Source organism: Lissotriton vulgaris, chromosome 5 (assembly GCF_964263255.1).
Source record: "Lissotriton vulgaris chromosome 5, aLisVul1.2, whole genome shotgun sequence".
Taxonomy (NCBI): Eukaryota; Metazoa; Chordata; class Amphibia; order Caudata; family Salamandridae; genus Lissotriton; species Lissotriton vulgaris.
The window spans coordinates 921,101,820-921,120,571 of record NC_141693.1 but is presented as its reverse complement, the minus strand read 5'-3'; the positions used below and the strand labels follow the sequence as shown (position 1 = coordinate 921,120,571).

Below are 18,752 nucleotides of genomic sequence, written 5' to 3'. Positions count from 1 at the left end.
ATAGCGGCAAAATGCGTGAATATCGCTGGAAATCCAAACGAGCATGGCATATGTATGTTTGATTTTATAATTATTTAAGAAACAATATATTGCGTGAATTTAATAGCTATCAATGCAATTTTCTTGTAAAATGTGAAACATACATACCAAATTCAATATCTTCATATGCTTCTTTTTATCGCAGATGGTCCTGTTACAGTAGGAATGAGTCTTGACATTGCAAGCATTGATACAATATCGGAAATAAACATGGTATGGTGCTTTTGTTTGAGTCTAATATTTGATTTACTTAATATTTTGCTTTTGATTTATTGAACCTGCACAGGGTCATTCAGTGCATCTCTATTAGTTTAATCTGCATACATAGCTAAAATAAAATACACCAGTTTTTAACTTTTGTCTCATAATATATGAGTTATTTCACAAATATTAAAAATAAATAGAAATGATGTTGAATTATATTTAAACATTCCAGTTCTAATGGAGACTTATTACAGTAGAGAACTGTACAGCATGCATTTGTATCAATTAGACATTGTAAAAAAACTATTAGCTCAGAGAATTTAAAGATCCAAAGTTGAAAACATTTAACACTTCATTTTGCTATTGAAATGTTAGTAACATGTCACTGTTGAAAATCTAATTTGGATTTACAATGAGGTATTTTAAGTTATTGATTTTGAAAATGAGAATACTATATATGAAAGTGAAACAGCATAGTTTATTATAGGTATTAGTGCTGAGAATGTAATGTATGTAGGAAAGCATTAAATTACTCTGAGATGTGAGGGAGAAACATATTGCTGTAAAGAAGTGAGATATTGTGTTTTCTAGGATTACACAGCAACAATATTTTTAAGGCAGCGTTGGACGGATGAACGACTCTGTTTTGATGGCAATAAGAGCCTCAGCCTTGATGGTCGACTGGTGGAACTACTGTGGGTACCAGATACTTTCATCGTCGATTCAAAGAAGTCTTTCCTTCATGATATCACAGTGGAAAACCGCCTAATAAGAATCTATCCCAATGGGACAGTGCTGTACGCCTTACGGTGAGTATGACACATTTTTCGAATCTATTGCCCCTGCATTTTATTTATATAAATTAATGAATATTTTTATCAGCTAAATTGCTAATTTAACGTTTTTTTCCATTTTGCTGCATATCATTTCCATAAGACCCATTTTAAAATATGAAAAAAATATGCTTTACTTTTAGAAACAATGTGATAAACATGCATTCAAATAAAAACATTACAAGGCAAAAACATTGAAAATAGCCACCCAGACTAGTGCAATATTGGTGTGTGTGGTTTGTTCTCACTCAGCGCATGTTTGCATAAGCATTGGAGGTAAATACAAACTCCGCTGATGGATTTCTAGTTAGGTAATGTGCAGACTTAAAACCCTTTTAGGGTTGGAATCATTCCATGTGGAACTGTTGTGGGGGAGTCAGGAGATTCCAATGTCTCCCGCATTGGCCATTTAAAGGGTGGTGCTCTGGCATATTGTGACCTATGCCAAAGGCAGGCCCAGGTGCCTGTATCCAGATTAAAGAATTGTTGCTTTGGGCACTAAATGCTTTCTTGGTATAAGAGGAGTAAACATCTCCTTTAATCCTTGGGGCAGATGGGTGACACTGTAAAAAGAAAATTTAAATCCCAGAGATGCATTGCTTCTATACTGCATGTACTGTGATGAGAGTAACTTGAGCGCTGAAAGGAATAGAATTCAACATTTTTATTTCATGCTTTGGAACTCCTAGGAGGTCCACATAAAACAAAGACACACAAATATATATTACATAGGGGATACGTCTTCAAAAACTAGTTAGAATACTACCCTTAGTTTAAACAGTTTAACAAATCAAGAGACCAGGAATTAGTATTAGTACAACTTTAAAAAGGATTTTAAATAGTTAAAAACTTGGAAACAAAACATTTCATTAGGAGAGTAAAATAGCAGTTGGGGAGTCTATTCTGTGGTTTGCAAGCAAAACTTCAAGAAAAGAGGTCTCAATAGCTTTCGGCTATATAATAACAGAGCAGGCCACACAAATAAGACATGTTTCAAACCCTTTGTACCATTTTGGCATAGGTAACATACGCTTGAGGTAAAATACCATTTAGAAATTAAAACATTTAATAGAAGTATATCACTATTAGTAAAGTGCAAAAGTGCCTAACCCCATGTGGCAAATCCCAGCTTAAATATGGATGCAGATGTTTCATATTAGCGGATTTCACTAAAGCATCTTACCTCTTTTTCATACTACAAAATTCCAGGCGATGATTTAAGTCTACAGAAGCTTGTTTTAGACATGCCTTTAGTTGAGTTGGCGATAAAGAAAATATCACATTTTGTTTTAAGTATAATTGTTAAATAACATACTTGAAATTTCTAAAAAAACAAGGCATTTCTCTCTTCAGGTCAAAGATCTCCTTACCTATAAAGTCTGTTAAGGAGGAAACGTCACTTTGCGTCAAGCAAGACATCCATCGTATCACTGCCACCAAGCCTTATACAAAAGAATTTTTAATCTCAAATTTTAGTCTTAGAGCAGCAAACGTCACTAAAGTATTACATGTCTCAGAATTTGACATTCGGTCTAGTCAAGAAAACCCCATCTTGCCACATTTATTAGCTCTTGGGAGGATTTTGGCCTGGATTCAGCAAGTAGATGGGAAACATGTCTCATACCTACGGCATTGAAAAATTCACCTAACCCCTCATCCTGAGAATGTGCTGAACCCACATTATGTGAGATGTGAATTGAATCACTGAGGGAGCTAGACAAGATTTTTCCTAGGAAGCAATATGATGTAACCCTCTCCAGTCTTTGAGAGCCCAGATACCATGAAGTGTTGACTTTTTTTAAAGGAACAAGAAGTTCCAGATGTTCCTTTTTCATCTCATCCACATAGATAGATGCAAGGGTCCGTTACCAACTGGACAGGCCCTGGAGCTAACCTTGAGCTAGCACCTTCTGTAGAACATAACATAAGAATTTGTAAAGCACATGTTCACCAGTAGGTCGCTTGGCGCTGAATAACAGATGTTACCTAATTCAATGGTATTCATTTTATCAACCTCAGATAGATGAAAGACCGAGTGGACCCACCGGGATTTGGACCTGTGACCATGAGGTCGAATACAGGCCCCTGCCGTGGATGCATTAGTCCACTGAGCCACCAGACCCTATATAAAAACACTTTCTGAAGATATTCAGAAAGGAGACACATGGAGTGTAGAGAGATTACTGCAGGTCTTACTCACAACCGCACCAATAGAAACAGGGTAGACCAGTCAACAAACTGCTGTAATTTTCCCTATCTCATGCAGTGCAGACATAGGCACATTGGAGAGTAGTCTTCCACAAATTGGGCCTCTGCAGACAACTGCCACAAAACTCTTGGGAAAGGAGGAAACCTCATTAAAGAAGCTGTACAATTTTACCTGTGTGCTCAAAATAACCTGTTTTCTCAGTTCTTCTGAAAATCAAACAAAAGAATTTTAGGAGTGGGACACCTTTAGTAGATTTACAGCATAAGAACTCGGGAAGGGAGATGCTCACTTTATAGGGTGGTAATAGTCCTCTGGCAAATGTGAATAAAATAGATTCTTTTTCTACCTAAATTAGCTCCAGCTCCTGCCCCATTTCAAAGGTAACGGGCAGTAAATTCTATAGCTATGAATAAGAAACGTTCTAAGAAACTGCACAGCATTCAATGGCATCAACACCACAACATTTTACTATGAACTTGAAAGCCAAGTACTAGTGACATCCCTCCCTTTAACAATAACTAATACATTCAGGTTACATTTTTAGCAGAGTGTATAAAACAATATGTGCAAAAAACTACACGTTTCTCCTCCTCAGCAATAGCGAAAATATTGAACTAAAAATAAATATGGACAACAAAACCACTAAATGAAAACCAGTTAAATGCCTGACCAGTGAGGTAGGAATTAACCCCTCAAAAACCTTTGGGAAATGAGATCCCACAGAGAAGCTTTATCCTGGTATCCCTGTTAATCTTCGTGAGGATGGCAACTACTGGAATTCATTTACACAATATGCATTGAAATGGGACAATTTCCTTAATGTTTCTTGGATGTTTTAGACTTTAGGAGGGGATGTTTGCTTTCGAATTTTGTGAATTCGTTGACCACTAATACTCCAATAGGGAAGTGTTTGGTGAGTCTCCTAAAATTCCTTAAGAGGCGGATCTCGGGGAGTGGAGTTAATTTTTGTTTTCAAGAGAAAAAGTGTGTTCTGTGGCCAATGGATAACAAATGCTTTTAATTTGAATTGTCAACTGTATATACACTCTGTGTCTCGCTATCATCTGTTTGCCATAAATCATATCCATCCATCCTGAATTCAGCCTTTATGGACCTTACCACAAAACATAAAGACAACGGGCCTCATTTATGAGGCTGTGCGTCACTTTTACGCCGCCGGTACGTCACTTTTTGTGACGCACCAGTGGTGTAAAAAATGCACCTTGTTGTGCTATATTTACAAAGTGATGCATCTAGGTAGATGCGTCACTTTGTAAACTCCTGCGCCACGTTATACCTGTGCCAGGTATAATGTATGCAAGGGGGGCGTATTGACGCAAGAAAGGGTCATGGAAGTGACGTAATGAAATCTATGAGATTTCACTGCGCCACTTCTAGGACTCAAATGTGTCAAAATCTTACGCCTGCCTCACAGTGGCATAAGACTGACGCAGACCCTTTCATATGGGGCTTGCCCCATGTGAAAGGACACATTGCTGGAGTTGCGTGACTTTTGTGACACACTCCAGCAATGCGTCACTTTTGCGCCTACAGATACATCAGAAATACTGACGTACCTGTAACTCTTTGCGACATGATGCGTCATACTGTAAATATGACGCATCATTGGTGTCCCAAGGAGGGCGCAATGAAAAGTGACGCATCGCTGTTTTCCCAGCAGCGATGCGTCACTTTTCATAAATGAGGCCCGACATATCTGCCTTCCTCCACAGCCACAAAGTAAATTTAATTCTAGAATTGAGGACCTTGATGCTGAAATGGCTGTACCTTGGTTTGCTTTCCATTCGGGGTTGGACTAGGATGAGATACTATAGTTTCTCCTAACAGCAGTTAGACATCTATCAGTCTGTAAGTTGGGGTCTTGGATTTTTCTTGGCATCTTTGATGTGTGTGGGGGTCTTTCCATTTAGTAGAATGTGTCATCTTGAACTGAGAAGGTGCACCAGGACAAACATAGGAGAGAGGAAGCCTTACTCCATATATCCACTACTGATGGGGGCAGCATAGCTTAAAATACTTTGCACAGAACCTTGACTAGCCATCAAGAAAACCCCAAACATTAAACATTCCATTCCATAGGACCAGACCCTGTAATCAGAGAGAACACTGTGAGCAGATGCTCTCATAACAACACACTATCAGCCTGATTCATCATAGTGCCGTTTTGCGAGTTTGAAATAGCGAATCATAAGGAATCGCTATTTCAGACTCGCAAAACGGCATTCATGTAGGAATCGCAAAAACAAAAGCGATTCCTACATATTCCATATTTGCGATTAGCAAATTGCTAATCGCAAATAAGGAATAACTCCCCATTCATTCCTATGGGCCAAAAGGCCCATAGGAATGAATGGGGAGTATTCCTTATTTGCGATTAGCAATTTGCTAATCGCAAATAAGATTGTGATTTAAAGGGTGCCAGGGGTGTCCAAAGGACACCCTGTAGCACCCCTTAACAGTAAATACGAACAGGTGTTGCGCACACACATGTCCAAAGGACATGTGTGTGTGTAACATGCAACTTAGAAATATGCTTTTAAAAGTATTTTTCTAAGTTTTCGCTATTTACCACTTCGCAATTTTAAAATGGATGATGAATTGCATTTAAGGAATCTCAAATTGAGATTCCTTAAATGTAATTCATCGCAAAATAGCGAAATCGCAATTACCGATTTTTGCATTTGGGATGATGAATCCCAAATGCAAAAATAGAGCTCGCAAAGGGCCAGATTCTCAGAATCTGGCCCTTTGCGAGCCCATTTCGGCTTCATGAATCAGGCTGTATTTGAGAACAACCTGATGTTCACAAGGGTCGGAAATAGGAGCTATAGTAAATATCGACCCAGAAAACAACTCCCCATGCCTCTTATCTCCCCATAGCAGATTCTAAGATGTTTCACAGAAGGCACAGCTGACCGAGGCAGCATTATTTGCTACCTGATTGAACACAGGGCTCATTTAATGATATGCAGAACATTCACAAACCAACATCTGAGTCTCATTTACTGGTAAGTACTGAACATTGAAATCTAACAAACCACCTGCAAAGCATTTTAATGAAAAAATGTACTAAAAATCCTGGGATGACTAAATATTGCCTCCTCTTGGTCCAGGATTACCACAACTGTTGCCTGCAGCATGGACTTGACAAAATATCCGATGGATAAGCAGACGTGTACTCTGCAACTTGAAAGCTGTAAGTATGTCATATTTACAGGCTTTCTTTCAAACTAAACATTACCATTGACAATGTTTCTGCCTAGGCAATGTCTTTCTACAGCTAGAGGCCACGTGGTTGCTGTTGTTTCTTCTATCAGTGTTGGCTTCGTAGCTTGGTTCTCCAAGGGGGTCGTGGGGAGACACACGCTGAGTACTCTGTTGTTTTTGCTTTGCTTTTATTGTTTATTTGGCTCCACACATTCCGATCACGGTCTCAATTATAACTTTTCCCAATATCCAATATCCCAACACAGATGCGTCTAATGACGCACTTCTGTTCTATAACATCTCTATGGAGAATAAATTATGCAGCCTACGTAACCTGTTTGTAATTATGAAACATGAAGAACTTTAGAAAAAAACATTAATAATTTATGCTATCATTCAATGCATCATTGAGGCCTTCGGGAGCAGATAAGTGTCACAGAACAAGCATACAATGTGATGTCATGTAAAATGATAAAAAGACAGCAGTTTTCTGGTACTTTCAAAGAAATTCCATAAGTCTTGGATTTGGCCCACTCTCACGCCATAGGATTGTTCCCTCTTTGTCCTCCAAGTAAGAAATGGTTGTGACACATGCCCGTCCCTAACACGATGTTTCAAGCACACTGAAAGGAAAATACAGGGTCGGGCTGAGACAACAAAATCAACCCAGGTACTAAAATAAAAGTGGCCCCATTAGTGAACCAGATAGCTGAAAAAGTGGCCCATCTTCGCAAACCAGGCTGGTTTTGAACTTTTTAAGACAGACTGTATGGGTATTGAGCAAGGTGTGGGAGACTGTATGCATTTGTGTTTACTGCAGCCAATATTTCTGATGAAATCAGGGAACTCAACAGTGAAAACTGGCCCAAAAACTGCTAAAAATGGCTCACAACCTGATCTGTCAGACCAGCCCATAAGGCACTCCTTATTGCCCTATATGTTCAGTTTGACACTTGACACATATTCAACGTGGGTCCTCATCTATGGGGAATTGGCGTAGGGCAGAGCCACAAGGCTTCTTGCTGTGCTGCCCTACACCAATATGAAAGTGCAGGAATGCACTGTATTTATGAAATACAGCACATTCCTGTCCTTTTCCACTGTCCTGGTGCACACTTTGCTGTCTAGCGTCAAGGCAGGCACCCTTGCACCAACTGTGTTGATTGCAGGATTGTTTTTGTGCTGGAACAAGCAACTTCCTGCACAAAAACTATCCAAAGAGGCGTTTACTTCTTTCTATGTGTGCCACAGAATGCAGCATACATGTGGAAAGAGGAAAAAACGAGGCGGAATACAAATATTTCTCCTTGTAACGCCTGCTTTGGGAGGCGTAAGGTTTTGGTGCTGCCTCAGGAATAATTGATTAAGTAAATCTAGGGTAGTGTCAAAATCCATTGGTGTTAGGTGAGAGAATCCACTGCAACGCCCATGAAACACCTCTTTAACACAGAGTAAGGCAAGGCAGCAACTTGCACTGCTTTGTCTTCCTCCATATCTATGAGGCCATGCAGAGTGGCTTTGCATTGTCTTATAGATATAATTGAGAGGCTTGCGCTGCCAGAGCGTCAAAAAAGTGACATTCCGGCAGGGCAGACGTCTCATAAATATGTCACGCAGCCTCTGGAGAGACCATTCTAAAGAAACAGTTCTATAGAATGGACATTTCGCAAACCAGCAGACTTTGTATGCAGTGTTGTCTAAGGTTTTTGGACCCCCGGGCAAGATATATTTTGGAGTCCCCTATTTGTAATTTTACTTCCATTTTCGGTTCATTGAAGCCTGCTTGATACCTAACAAACTTTCAAAACGGGGTTAACACAAAAGCAGTGGAAATATGGGCATTTTTATGCAACCACCAATTGGTTTAGACACAAGTCTCTATCTTGTAACATCAGTAGCAGGGATTTCCACCAAAACCTTATAATTTCTCGAGGCAGAAGTAACAAGGAGAAATGTTTTCATTTCTTCTTATGCTTTCAACTGTACATGTGTGCTGTGTTGTACAGCTCACATACAAAGTCATTCAAGTATTAAAGGATAGTTTGTACACTGGAAGGGTCCACTACCTGTGCAAAACTTTAGAGAATGCCTGCCCCTTTGTTAGACTTGGCCCTCTCTTCAAGGTCTGCCCAACCTTTTTTACTGTACTACTTCTGTTTTCCGAAATTGTTTATTTTGCCAGTAGAACTCTATTTACTTTGTCACTGCTAACCACTGTTAAAGAAGTGCTTGTGTTCACTCCCTAAAACATGGTAAATTTGGCTTACACCAACAAGCCTGTACGACGCGTACATGGGCTCCCATTGACTGAATGGGTAAGTCTCTCACAAGGGCACCCCTACAATGGATACACGTCGGTGCCATCCGCACCGTACATGCCTGTGTTGGGGAGACCCTTGGGTCTCCCCCTGTGCCCGAGTGGTAGGGCTGCGGGTGACAGGGGGTCCAACGCGGAGCCCCAAAGGCAACTTCCTGGACATTTTGTGAGTCGGACACTCCGGCTCGCACCAGCTGTCCGACATGTGCATCGTACTGGCTTGGTCGTATATCACATCCATTGCACACCACGGTTAGCTTATGGCGGAGACGTACGGAGCGGTCAGACCTGGAAACGACTCGGTCGGTGAATTTCACGAAGCTCACATCATACTTGCTCGCTCACACAGCTGTACGAGTCGGGCGGAAAACATGCATATGGCTCGTAGTTTTATGGCCGGATCGAGTCCGGTGCCCTTCCGACCCGGATCAGAATCAGCCCCTAATTATTATAATATCTTATAAATTGTTAAAAACATTACTATTCCAACTCCAAAGGGTGCAACAGTGGGGAAAGTGTTGGATAGCGTAGGGGTTAAAATTACTATTCCAACTCCAGAGAGTGCAACAGCAGGAAAAGTGTTGTATAGTGTAGGGGTAAACATTACTATTCCAACTCCAAAGGGTGCAACAGTAGGGAAATTGTTGGATAGTGTGGGGGTTAAAATTACTATTCCAACTACAGGGGTTACAACAGTAGGTAAAGTGTTGGATAGTGTATGGGTTAAAAATATTATTCCAACTCCAGAGGGTGCAACAGTAGGGAAAGTGTTGGATAGCGTAGGGGTTAAAATTACTATTCCAAATCCAGGGATTGCGACAGTAGGGAAAGTGTTGGATAGCGTAGGGGTAAAAGTTACTATTCCAACTCCAGAGGGTGTAACAGTAGGGAAAGTGTTGGATAGCGTAGGGGTTAAAATAACTTACTAATAATTAAAATATTTTTTAAATAAATAATAATTTAATTATAAAATAACAATAAATGAATTAACAATACCAGTAAATAATTACTTAAAAATAATCATCAATTAATAATTAATTAACAACTAAAAAATGATCAAACAATTAAATAATAATTATTAAAAACTAATTACCAAATAATAATGAAATACAAACGAATTCATTTTTAAAGCCAAAAACAATAATTATAAAATATATTTAGCAATTAATAATTAAGTAAAAATAAATTATTGATCAATACCAATAAATTATAATGAATCAAATGTAATTACCAATTATTAATGAATGAACAATTCCCCCCAAAATATTATTTATTAAAACGTTATTACCAATTAATAATTAATTAACAATAAATTAATTATCAACACTCAATAAAATAAATAATTACTTAATTACTATAAATTGCTTCCCACCCTATTGCCCTATAACCTCACAACGCACTTCAATAATAAAGTAATACACTGAATATAATTACCAATTAATAAATTAATAACAATTAACTACCAAATAGTAAAAATTAATTACCAATAAATAATTATTTAACATAAAATTTATTATCCGTACCAATTTATTTACTATAATTATATTTCTTCCCACCCTAAAAGACAACAACCCGCTACGGTACTAACATGCATACTTTACTAACTTCAAAAAATGTAATAAATATATTCTAAAACTAGTACAATAATCAACAAAAAATATAAAAACAAACATATAAAATACCTAATAAAATACAATACACTAATATTGATATTGATATTAGTTACATCGATAATTTTGCTACCGATATTACTAACTTTGATATTAACAAAAATGATATTTCTTACCTTCAGGCCATTATTCTGGCCATTGGATATTCTTGATTTTGAGATTCTGTCTCTACGATATTTCCAACTCGATATTCTTGTACTTCAAAATAAAAAAATCGATATTTAGACTGTTTACCATTTAAAACATGTCTCAAGTCTACCACTGCAGCTTGTAATGCTGTTTTAAAACTGCCAATGCAGCCTGGAACAATAACATACCTTTGCCAGGCCTAAACCTTATGTTTCAAAATATATGTCACTCCTAAGGTAGGCACAAAACAGCCAATAGGCCAATATATAAGGCACTTAAAAATTAGACATGTGTTTTCAAGTTGTACATGTCTTGGTAGTAAAAAGCTCCTAAGTTCATTTTTCATTGCTGTAAAGTCTGGCTCTCTCATTGGTTAACATTGAGGTTACCTTATTACATTTAATAAATGCTGCATTTTGTTTGGGAACAGATAGGAAAACCAAGTTTTGACTAAAATGAATTGAAATGGAAAACCCTCTTTAATTGTAAAGTCAGATTTTAAGTCACAATTTGAAAAAGGCGACTTTTAGAAAGTTGGCATTTTCTTGTCCAAGTGATTTGGTTCCTACTGCCTGTGCTCTGGGGCACATGAGTGTGAATAGCTTGACAGTCGGCCTTTGTGCATTTCTCTCAGACAGTGAGACAAATGGGGACGAGGTGATGGTAGGATGGGCCATCATGCTAGGATTGGTGGAGTGGAGCTGTTTCCTGCCCCACTTACATTTCCAAGAGCTGCCTCTAGCACACTCAAAGGAACCTGACACCTGTCTTTTAGCACCACTGACTTGGAGCCTTGGCAAGAGAGGGGAATAACTTTCCAGAAGCAGATGTGGGGGTAGTACATGGAATTCACAACTTGAAATGCAGGCACCGGGTATTAATATTGCACCTCCTGAACCTCCTCTTCATTACACTCCTGTGCCTGTGGACACTACATAAGAATAACTGATGTGTTCCCAAGAGAACCGCCCTGCTGCTTGAGGCCTTGTTCTCTAGGGGATTACCCTGCTACAGGATGCCTGATCCACTTTCTCAGAAGGAAGACTGGACCTACTCCTGTCATCCCAGGCTAATCTGAGTGACTCAAAGGGTCAATTGGCTGACCTCCTGTTCTGATCTACAGTGGCAAAACAAGCTCCAGATGCCTCCCTACAATTTTCCAGATCACTGGCAGCACTGAAACAGCAAATGAACCAACAACTGTCCTGCTTGCTCTGCTAAAGTGAATCCCTGATCTCAAAGAGATGCCTCCCTGGGTCCTAGCCCTTGGTTGCCATCAGGGTGCACTCCTCGTGAATAAAGGTGGAATCCTAACGTGTTTAGCGCTCCGGTACCTTGAACAGGCCTGTTCGCGCCAAGTCTCTGCTGCCCATAATGACCGTCAAAGTGGAGCTCCAGAGAACCGGCTCTGAGTCTTCATGCTATTGCAACCGTTAACGTGAGATCTGCACTTGACACTACAATGACGACAGGCTGCGGTGGGCGTCAATGTGAAGTTCCAGCAATGACCAAGTGCAACAGGTGCAACAGATCTTCATGTTACAGCAACGACTGTCCATGACAGCAGGCCTGCTTCTCACACTACGGTGGCGACCATCCGCAACACTCTCTCCTGCTCTTTGCAGCCTCCTCAACTGCGAATGGAATTCTTCATGCCAGACTGTGAGAAGGTAACTTTTTCGGCAGGACTAATCTGGTCCCCCTATCTGGCCCATGCTCCATTGTGGCCAGTCTGCACATGTGACTTTTAATCGTCTAGCACAACCAGATAACCGTGAGTTGCGCTTAGTGCTTTTAGGCTCTATATGTAAATGTTTGGAATTGCATATCTCTGGTTCTACTGATTGGATTTTTGGTCTCATTTTATTTATTAAAATGTTCTTTATCTTTCCAAGTGGCCACCTATTCTTCTTCCTTGGTCTGTTTACAATCAGAACCCCATCACTGCCATCCACCGGACCCCCCAAAACAATAATCAAGTCCAGGAACTGGTTCAAACTGTATGCCCCTGCCCTGAATTCACTGCTACAAAAAGCTTTAAACCAGACCTAAAGTAGAAGGTCGAAGCAGATCAACCTTTGATAGACCACTGGATTAGAAACTCTCCGGAGTCTGTTCTTCAATTGACATTTAATGCTTTGGTGGGATCCTAAGCTCTGGCTCCATAGTTCAATAACTTGCTTCATCTAGAGAAAAAACGCTGCAAGGGTCTCAAGAGACTCTGATGAAAGATGTATAACCTGGTGGCTAAAACTGAATATAAAATTGCTATTAATAAATGTCACACACTATGTAGAGCAGCACGGGTGTCTTATTACTCAGATAGAATGACTCCTGCTCAGAACTGTCCTAACACACTCTTTAATGTGGTCAAAGAACTGTGTGAACCAAGGAAATTGTCCCCTGTGCCTCTTCTTTCCCACTCCCAATGCGCAGAACTGGCTGACATTTTTGTGGAAAAGGCAGCTACAATTCAATCAAAATTGGCGGTGAGCCACATGGCAGGAATAAAAGTTACGGATTCTGATAGTGTCATTGGGCAATCCCCTTTAATCCGTCCTAATCCTCTACAGCAAATGGCAGGCTTGGTCTAAAAAATTGAGTTATGGCCTCGATTGGACCTATCTGGATTTTGTGTCCATTTTGCATTCAACCAAATCAGGCTCTCCAGTAGACATGCTTCCTTCAGCTACGTTGCGGCTTCTCGATCCTGACTTTCATGTGGTGGTGGATATGCTTAATACCTCACGGAGTGAGGGCTGTGTTCCATGGTCATGGAAACACACTATGGTTCTCCCACTTTTAAAGAAGCCCAGTCTTCATCCAACTAATTGAGCAAATTTTAGACCCGTTTTTCCCTGCTGCCATTCCTTCTGAAATTTTGGAAAAGCATGTAAACTTGTGGCTCATCACCTTTGTGGAAGCCCGAGAATTCCTTCACTTTTCTCAGTCTGGTTTTAGGACTTGGCACAGTATTGAGTCCGCTCTCCTAGGAGTCATTGAACATCTAAAACGACTCCTGCATGAGGGCGGAACAGCCACGCATATCCTATTAGATCTTAGTACGGCCTTCAATATGGTGTTCCAATCCACCCTGGTAGATATACTAGTAACATTAGGCCTTGATGGGACAGCCCTAGCTTAGCTGACCTCCTTCCTGAAAGATAGGTTATTCCAAGTCTTTTCGTCAGATGCAAGGTCAGGACCTAGACCTCTGGATCACCCCAGGGCTCTGCATTGAGGCCCATGTTGTTCAACCTCTATTTTTGCCCTCCCGTGGATATGGTGGAGAGTTGTGGCTTGACACTTTTTTCATATGCAGACAACACACAAACTATCTTTTCTTTGTTATTCACACAGGGGCACAAGCCAGATGCCCTTAAACTCTGTCTAAGACAATTTGCTTCCGAGATGGATAGTAACTTGCTTAAACTCAAATTGCGACAAGACTGAGGTTATGGTGCTCTGGGGGAATCCACAGCTCTGGGATCCACAAAACTACCCTGAGTCCCTGGGGAATCTTCCAACACTATCTCCCAAAGTAAAAAGCTTGGCTTTCTAGTTGTATGAAAACCTTTCTATGTGATCCCAAGTGGGCAAAGTGGCCTCCACCTGTTTTGTTGTGAGGAAGATTATTTGGATCAGTGCCCATTCGGCACACAGTACACTGATTCAGGCTTTGATACTCCCACAAGTAGACTATGGTGACATTCTCTATTTGGGAATCAACAAGGTCTTTAATAATGGCTACAGGTTGTACAGAAATCAGGGGTGAGACTCGCATACCGGCTTCCTTTGCAAATTGCATTGGCTTTCAAATGAAAAAAGGGTTCAATTCAATCTCTAAATTGTATTTTCAAAGCTAGGGATGGTTTAGGCCCTTGCTATATCCAGGATCTGGGGACTCCTTTTCAGCCCAGGTGGGCACTGAGCTAGCTGGGAATCAGGCTTCATGCTGTGTGCCCAGGATTTGTCTGGTGTATACAGGAGGTCGCCCTTCCGCATACCTGGGCCCAAACCTTTTGAATGCCATCCCGGAATTTTTAAGACATTGTACATTGCTGTTTCTATTTTGTAAGAGCCTGAGGACCTGGTATTTTAATCTTCCAGTTAGGCATTTCTACCTATGCTTAGCGCCAAAAAAACGATTTGGTAGCCGAATTCTCTATATGCGGAAGTAATAATAATAATAACAATAATAATAATAATATGGTGTGAGATTTTTGTTGTGTATGTAGAAAGTGCAAAAGACTTTGTTCCTTTCTAGCTTAGTTTGTAAAGTAATGTGTTAATCCTATGCTTTAAAACTTTGCTAGAAAAACAACCATTTGAGATGAGCAGATTCAGAATTCCACTAGTGTTGTAGGGTGCTCTGTATAGGAGCTTCTCTCCACTTAAATTTGGGAACTACCCAGAGTTTTCTGCTGTCTTTTTGCATAATTTATTCAGCACTCTAAGCCTGAAAGGCTATTGTTTTGACTTTTATTGGGTGCTCCATTGTGTCTGGACAAATCTAACTCTCTCTGAAGGGCTGTAATGATAGCAAAACACGTGTCAGAGGCTGATTTTAATCATTTCAGATTGTCTTGGATGGTATTTTGCCAATCTAAAGATGTAGTACTGTGCCTTGAGTGATTAAAGACTTTAGACATTTCACAGCTCAACATGGATGGCACTTGCTAATTCTATGCTTAAAGACTTTGCTGTAGAAATGTCAAAATACTTTGGGCCTGAATTAGATCTTGGAGGTACTACCGACGTCCCGCTACAGTGGTGATTCCAAATACTCTGTCGAGCTGATGGCGGACTGCTCGCCGTATTTAGATGTTGCAGTAATAGACAGTAGACCACTGCGGCGGCTATCTTCTCTGCTGGCTAACAGTACTCCGTCGCCATCAGGGCTGCGGGTTTGCAGCGAGCTAATTTAAATGTTCCTATTGTGCTTGTGATGTCCTGGCTGTGGTTAGATGATGAAGTTAGTACCTGGTGGAGTGGAGACTTGTAAGTACAACTTATTAATGTGTCAATACACATATGTTATGTGTGCATGAAATGAAAAACAAGTGGGAAATGTGTTATGTCCCTGTGTGTCACATATTGCATTCTATTCACACAACATACACACATTATGGAATGCCCACCCACAGGCACCATTAGCACAACCACCCAAGCATCATAACAAATATTTTTTTTTCAGTGTCAATATAGGTGTGTTCAATTTACTTGACAAACAGCAAAAAGAGCACTACTGCACCTAAGAAAAATATTGCATGTAGGAGCAATGCAGTAATACACAAGGCTGCAGCAATTGTCAAAACACAATACATAGGACAACTTTACAAGTAGCTTACCTTAGATCTCGTCGACAACGGAGTCATTTGGCATTGTGGTGGAGTCGGAGCAGCAAAGGAGAGACCTGGACGATGTGGTAGAAGATGCAAATGGGAAGCAGGAAAATAAGGTAAGTTTTTACCTCAATTCCTTTGATTCGGCCAACCTAAAGTTGGAGGGATTTCCGCCACAGTTGTCTCAACGGAAAGGCACATCGTAAACAGCTCTGGGGAACTCTTGGCTCAAGTCCTGCTATCAGCCTCTTCTGTCTATGGTACCATCGACACGGATGAAGATTCTTGGCAGAGGTGGTGGACTATGGTGGTCTTTCGTCCATGCACATTCGAACATCTAAATAAAGCGGGCAGACCTCCAAGTAGGTGGAGAGGAAGACCTGCGTAAAAGCAGTGGCGGGACCTGATCCGACAACATCCAAATCAGGCCTTTTGTCCATTTAGAGCTCTGTATGGATGGCACTGTGCTCTAAAGGAGCTTCTCTCCTCCCCAACTTGGGAACTACCCAGAGATCTCTGCCTCAGTTTTATCATAATTTCTGCAGCACTCTATGCCTGTAAGAGTGTTGTTTTGACTTATCCAGGGTGCTCCCTTGTGTGTGGATAAAGTTAAACCTCTCTGATGAGCTGTAATGACACTGAAACATGTGTCAGGATTCCTTATATTCATTCCAGGTTGGCTTCATTGGTACTTTGCCATTCCAAAGCTGTAATACTGTGCCTGCAGTAGTAAAAGGCTTTTGTAATTGTACAGCTTGCCATGGATGGCAGTAGCTAATCCTATGCTTAAAGACATTGCTGCAGGAATGGCAAAAGACACTGTCCCTGTTCAACTCAGCATGGATGACACTTTGCTAATCCTATGATTAAAAACTTTGCTAGAAAAACAAGCATTTGAGGTAGCAGATTCAGAGTGTCGCTGGTGTTGTAGGGTACTCTATATAGGAGTGCTCTCCAACTAAACTTGGGAACTACCCAGAGTTCTCTGTTTCCTTTTTTTGTATAATTTATGCAGCACTCTAACCCTGAAAGGTTATTGTTTTGACTTATACTGGGTGCTCCCTTGTGTTTGGAGAAAGCTAAACCTCTCGGAAGGGGTGTAAGGACAGAAAAATGTGTCAGAGGTTGTCTTTATTCTTTCGAGGATGGCTTGGATAGTATTTTGCTAATCCAAAGCTGCAATACTATGACTGAAAAGGCTTTTGCCATTTTACAGCCCAGCATGGATGGCTCTTGCTAATCCTATGTTTGAAGACTTTGCTATAGAAATAATAAAATACTAGTCCCTTTCTAGCTCGGCATGGATGGCACAGTGCTAATCCTATGCTTAAAATCTTTGCCTTTGGTGTTGTAGGGTGGTCTATAAAGGAGCAGCTGGCCATATATACTTGGGAACTACCCAAAATTCTTTACTTCCTTTTTTTGCATAATTTATGTGACACACTACCTGTAAGGATATTGTTTTGAATTATACAGGGTGCTCTCTTGTGTCTGGACAAAGTTAAACCTCTCTGAAGAATGGTAATGACTGTGAAACACTATTCAGTGGTTGCTTTTATTCATTTCAGGTTGGCTTGGATGGTGCTTTGCCAATCCGAAGCTGTAATACTGTGCCTGGAGTGGTAAGAGGCTTTTAGTCATTTTACAGCTCAGCATGGATAACACTTGCTAACACATAAAAATGATTTCCGTCGTAAACCTGACATCAGTTCATCTAATTCAGAAAAATTTTCAGTTATAGATACGTATGCATTTAATCGGTCATGCTGATCCCCTTAAATGTATATGGAGTAGTTCTTAGTTTTGGCAACAGCCCATTTTGTTAGTTCTTCAAACCAACACCTCCTTTTTGTTTAACACCTTCTTGTACATTTATGACTTAATCAACACTGTCTGCCTCAAAACCCCTCGGTCTCTTTCCATGCGATCACCTCATCTATGCACCTGTGAGCAGGCACGGGCCGTGCCGGGCGTTATACTGGGGCGGTGACATCAGGCAGGGGAGGGGCAGGGTGGGGGGTTGTAAAATGCGGGATATGGACCATTAAAGGTAAGTACAGAAAAATATAAATAAAACGAATTTAGTTGCCCACGCTGCATCGCCAAATGTGATTTATTTCCTCAAAAACAAACAAATTTAATTTCCAAAGTCTTAACATTCACAAAGGACAGATTCAATGATGTGCTTAGCATTCCAGTTCTTTGTCTTGTAGTACGAAAACAGCCAACGCGCATTTTGTCACCACCGTGACTTCCTCAAGGCTTGAATCGTAGTAAGACAGGAGACTGAGTAACTTCTCTTGTTTTGGCTCTGATGTCTCGAAATATGGAGAATCCTTTGTCCTCATTCGAACCTTTAAGCGGACAGACTAAAGAAGCTCACTCCTGATAAATGCTTCAAATCCTTTCTTTTCTTGTTGTGTCTTGGGCACTGAGGTTTGATTTCAAATATTTAGTAGGCCGCAAATACTGGAAAAATGTCACATGATTATCTCCTTGATTGGTTTTATTCATTAGATATTGAAACTCAAATGTTAACCATTTTGCAAAGTTGCTATTGGAGAATTCACTAGGAAAAAATAAAGAACTATGTTATGATTGTCAGTTAGAAGTCCAGATCGTTAAGATATCATAGTAAGACCATTCAAAATATAGTATTTGTTTCCCTTTAGCTTGATCTGGAGACAAAGTAACTCGCAGTATTCAGGGTGCTGTGATAAGACCCTGTGGAGGTTGTCGAGGAGACCCCAGCAGCACGCGTCCGTCTGTGAAATGGGT

General features: G+C 40.3%; 1 protein-coding gene across 1 annotated transcript in view; it reads left to right on the top strand.

Annotated features, from left to right (window-relative positions):
* Positions 1 to 18,752, top strand: part of LOC147711799 (gamma-aminobutyric acid receptor subunit pi-like) — a 488,208-nt gene that overhangs the window by 392,213 nt on the left and 77,243 nt on the right. The window contains exons 3-5 of the mRNA XM_086920240.1: positions 185 to 252; positions 835 to 1,052; positions 6,420 to 6,502. Of these exons, the coding sequence (XP_086776366.1) occupies positions 185 to 252; positions 835 to 1,052; positions 6,420 to 6,502 (369 nt within the window). The remainder of the gene's footprint in view (positions 1 to 184; positions 253 to 834; positions 1,053 to 6,419; positions 6,503 to 18,752) is intronic.